This window comes from Miscanthus floridulus, chromosome 5, assembly GCF_019320115.1.
Source record: "Miscanthus floridulus cultivar M001 chromosome 5, ASM1932011v1, whole genome shotgun sequence".
NCBI lineage: Eukaryota > Viridiplantae > Streptophyta > Magnoliopsida > Poales > Poaceae > Miscanthus > Miscanthus floridulus.
In genome coordinates this window covers 37,275,439-37,279,530 of record NC_089584.1, presented here as the reverse complement: position 1 = coordinate 37,279,530, position 4,092 = coordinate 37,275,439, and the positions used below count along the sequence as shown (strand labels likewise).

Genomic DNA, 4,092 nt, shown 5'->3' with positions numbered 1-4,092 from the left:
TCGCCTCTATCCACTTGGTAAACTTGTCCACCGCTATGAGCAGGTGAGTGAAGCCGCCTGGGGCCTTTTTGAGGGGTCTGACCATGTTGAGGCCCTAGACTACGAATGGCTAGGTGATAGGGATGGTTTGAAGCTCCTGCATTGGCAAATGAGTTACCGAGCGTAGAACTAGCATCCCTCACACCTACAGATGACCTCCTCTGCATCTCATACTACGATGGGATAGAAAAACCTTGGTGGAAAGCTTTTTTGACCAGTGACCTTGGGGCCGCATGGTGTCCATAGATTTCAACATGGACTTCGAGGAGAAGTTGTTTCCCTTGGTCAGCCGAGATGCACCTCATGAGTACTCCCGATGGGCTCTGCTTGTAAAGTTTGTCATCAATGGTGACGAACGTCTTGGCATGTTGAGCGATTCATCACGCTTTAGTCCTTTCCAACAGGAGAACCTCCTCAAGGAGGTAGGTGAGCAGTGGTGCTCTCCAGTCGACTGGATCGAGCGCCATTATGGTGATGTCAGTGGGCAATGTTGCCATAAAGGTGCTCGGATCGGAGCCCCCGAGCACTTGGTCAGGGTTGGGATGCACCAGGAGGTTAGAGCCCCCAGGTGCTAGATTGGTGTCGGAGTGGGTCTAGATCGAATCCTCTAGAACGCAGGTAGATAGCTCATGGAGGTCGTTGATGAAGACCCCATCTAGAGACAGAACCTGCCTGGCAGCCAATTTTGCGAGGAAATCAGCGGCATCATTGTCCTTTTGGGGACATGATGCAGTTTAATCCCTTGGAACTTGTCCTCAAGCTTGTGCACAGCCTAGCAGTATGCTGCCATGAGAGGGCTTTTGCAAGAGGACTCCTTCATGACTTGGTCGACGACCAACTCGTAGTCACCGCAGACATATAGCCTTGTGGCGCCGAGCTCGACAGCGATGCAGAGTCCGTTGATGAGGGCCTCATACTCCACATTGTTGTTTGAGGCCGAAAAATGAAGATGGATCGCACAGCGAAGCCTGCTCCCATTCAGAGAGATCAGAACCACTCTAGCCCTTGAGCCGGGCACCATGACTGACCTGTCAAAGTACATTGTCTAGTACTCGTGGGTGATGTCTGGGGTTGGGAGCTAGACTTCCATCCATTTGGCGATGAAGTCAGTGAGAGCCTGACATTTAATAGCAGTGCGGGGGATATACTTGATGTCATGGCCCATGAGCTCGAGAGCCCACTTGGAGATCCGACCCGCGGTGTTGCAGTTGTGAACAATGTCTCTGAGCGGGTATGAGGTGACGACCATGACTTCGTGGTCAGTGAAGTAGTGCGGGAGCTTCTGGGTCACCATCAGTACAGCGTACAGAAGCTTCTGCACCTAGTGGTATCGATCCTTGGCCTCGGTAAGTACCTCACTAACGAAGTACACCGATCATTGAACCTTTAGGGCGCATCCTGGCTCCTCCCTTTTGACGACAAGGGCGGCGCTCACAACGTGGTTGTTAGTCGTGATGTAGAGGAGGAGGGGTTCTCCCTGTTAGGGAGCGATGAGGATTGGGGCAGATGTTAGTGATGCTTTGAGGCTCTCCAAAGCCTGTTGTGCCTCCTTAGTCCAGACGAATGCATCTATCTTCTTGAGAAGTTTATAGAGAGGCATCCCCCGCACACCTAGTCGGGAGATGAACTGACTTAGGGTGGCCAAATAGCCGGTGAGACTCTTTATGCCCTTGACATTGCGTATAGGGCCCATGTTGGAGATGACTATGATTTTTTTAGGGTTGGCTTCGATGCCGTGTTTGAACATGATGTATCCAAGTAGCTTTGCCTTTGGAACCCCAAAAACACATTTTTTGGGATTCAATTTGATGATGAACCTTCGGAGGTTCACGAATGTTGTGGCCAAGTTTGCGATCAGGTCGCTGGCTTGAGCCATTTTCACCACTATGTCATCTACATAGATGGTGATTGTTGGTTTTGGCCACTCGACCTGGTCAGGCTGGTCAGGAGGGTTGATTTGGTCGGCAAAGCACCACTGCATGCACCATTGAAAGGTGGCGCCAATGTTCTTCAGACCGAAAGGCATGGTTATGTAATAGTACGAACCATACGGGGTTATGAATGAAGTCGCAACCTGGTCGAACTCTTTCATCATGATCTTGTGGTAGCCATAGTAGGCATCTAGAAAGGAGAGGATTTCGTATCCTGAGGTGGAGTCGATTATCTGGTCTATGTGTGGCAAAGGAAAATGGTCCTTTAGTCATGCCTTGTTGAGGCTAGTATAATCAACACACATTCTCCATTTCCCAGTCTTCTTTTTAACAAGAATGGGATTAGCGAGCCAGTCGGAGTGGTATACCTCTTTGATGAATTTGGCTACCAAGAGTTTGGTGATCTCCTCGCCTATGGCCCTGCGCCTCTCATCGTCAAAGCGGCACAGGCGTTGCTTGGTGGGCTTTGAGCCTAGGACAAGGCATAGTACATGCTCAGCGACCTCCCTTGGTATGCCTGGCATGTCAGAAGGTTTCCACACGAAGACATCATGATTGGCATGTAGGAAGTTAGTGAGCTCGCTCTCCTATTTGGCTAAGAGCTTAGTCCCGATCCGCACCATCTTGGTCAGGTCAGCGGGGTCGATCCCCACCGCCTTGGTTTCCTCCATCGGGTGGAAGGCACTCGAGGAGGTCGGCTTGTTGCAGTCTAGGACTACTGGAGTCGATGAATTCCCAAGCTTCGGGAGCTCAGTGGAGTTGATGACGGCCATGGCAATCTTGTAATGCTCACGGTCGCACGTGTAGGTGTGCGAAAAGGTGCTACCCACAGTGATGACACCGTTCGGTCCTGGCATCTTCAACTTGAGGTAGGTGTAGTTGGAGATCACCATGAATGTGGCATAGCATGGCCACCCCAAGATGGCGTGGTAGGATCCTGGAAAGTCCACCACCTCGAAGGTGAGGACCTTTGAGCGGAAGTTGGCTCGAAAGCCAAACATGACGGGCAGGTTGATCTGCCCGAGCGGGTACACCTGAGCCCCTAGGATCATGCCGTGGAAGGGAGAGCTCACAGGTCATAACTCCTACTAGGAGATGCGCATGGCGTTGAGGGTGTCGATGTAGAGAATGTTGAGGCCGCTACGTCCGTCCATCGGCACCTTGGTGAGGCGCTTCTTGTGAATGATGGGGTCGATGACAAGTAGGTAGCAACCTAGTCAAGCAATGTGGGAAGGATGGTCCCTCTAATCAAAAGTGATCGAGGAGTTCGACCAGCTAAGGAAAGAGGGGATGGCCGTCTCGGCAGCACATGCCTCTCTATAGCGTACCTTTTGCTGGCACTTAGAGTGGATGGCATCAGATCCCCTAAAGATCATGAGGCATTCCTTGGGGTCAGGGAAGCTGTCATCATCCCTGCCCGCCATGCCTCCTTTCTTGGTCGTTGCCTCCTTGCCCTTTCCTTCCTTCGGCTTGCCGGTGTGTCGTAGAAAAGTGCTTGAGGAGCTCGCAGTCCTTGTAGACGTGCTTGACGAGGTAAGCATGGTTGGTGCAAGGACTCTTCATGAGCTTGTCAAAGTGGTCATGCTGGCCCTGCTGGGCTGCTTGTCTGCACGATCAACTATGGTGACCAAGGCTGGGTTGGTCGGTGGGCGCCGATCCTTCTTGCTCTTCTTCCCCTTTTGTATAGAGGGGCCCTTGCCTTGGTCCTCGCGCTTGGCCTTGCCCCTATCCTGACCATCGCTGAAAACTACCCCAACTGCCTCCTCGCCAAAGGCGTGGTTCATGGCGATGTCGAGCAGGTCACAGGTGGTATGGGGCTTCAGATATCCGAGCTTGTGGATCAAGGACTTGTAGGTTGTCCCAGAGAGGAACGCGTTGATGACGTCTGTGTTGACGACATAAGGAAGGGAGTTGCACTATTTTGAAAACCTATGGATGTAATCCCATAGGGACTCATTGGGCTCCTACTGACAGCTATTGAGGTACCAAGAATTCCTAGGATGGACATATGTCCCCTAGAAATTCTCGACAAAGACCCTCTTGAGATCTGCCCAGTCACGGATGTTGTCGGGCGGAAGGAATTCGAGCCATGCTCGAACATGCTCCCCCACTCAGATGCGGA

The 4,092-nt window shown here is 51.9% G+C and overlaps 1 protein-coding gene across 1 annotated transcript; it reads right to left on the bottom strand.

The window, feature by feature from the left end:
- Positions 1-2,557: 2,557 nt before the first annotated feature.
- Positions 2,558-3,022, bottom strand: LOC136454526 (uncharacterized). The gene has a single exon (XM_066454917.1). The coding sequence runs from the start codon at positions 3,020-3,022 to the stop codon at positions 2,558-2,560; it is 465 nt and encodes a 154-aa protein (XP_066311014.1).
- Between the last annotated feature and the right edge of the window lie 1,070 nt (positions 3,023-4,092).

What these genes read in the sequence shown, in the direction of transcription:
- LOC136454526 (XM_066454917.1), bottom strand. Translation starts at nt 3,022, where the DNA reads ATGATCCTAGGGGCTCAGGTGTACCCGCTCGGGCAGATCAACCTGCCC.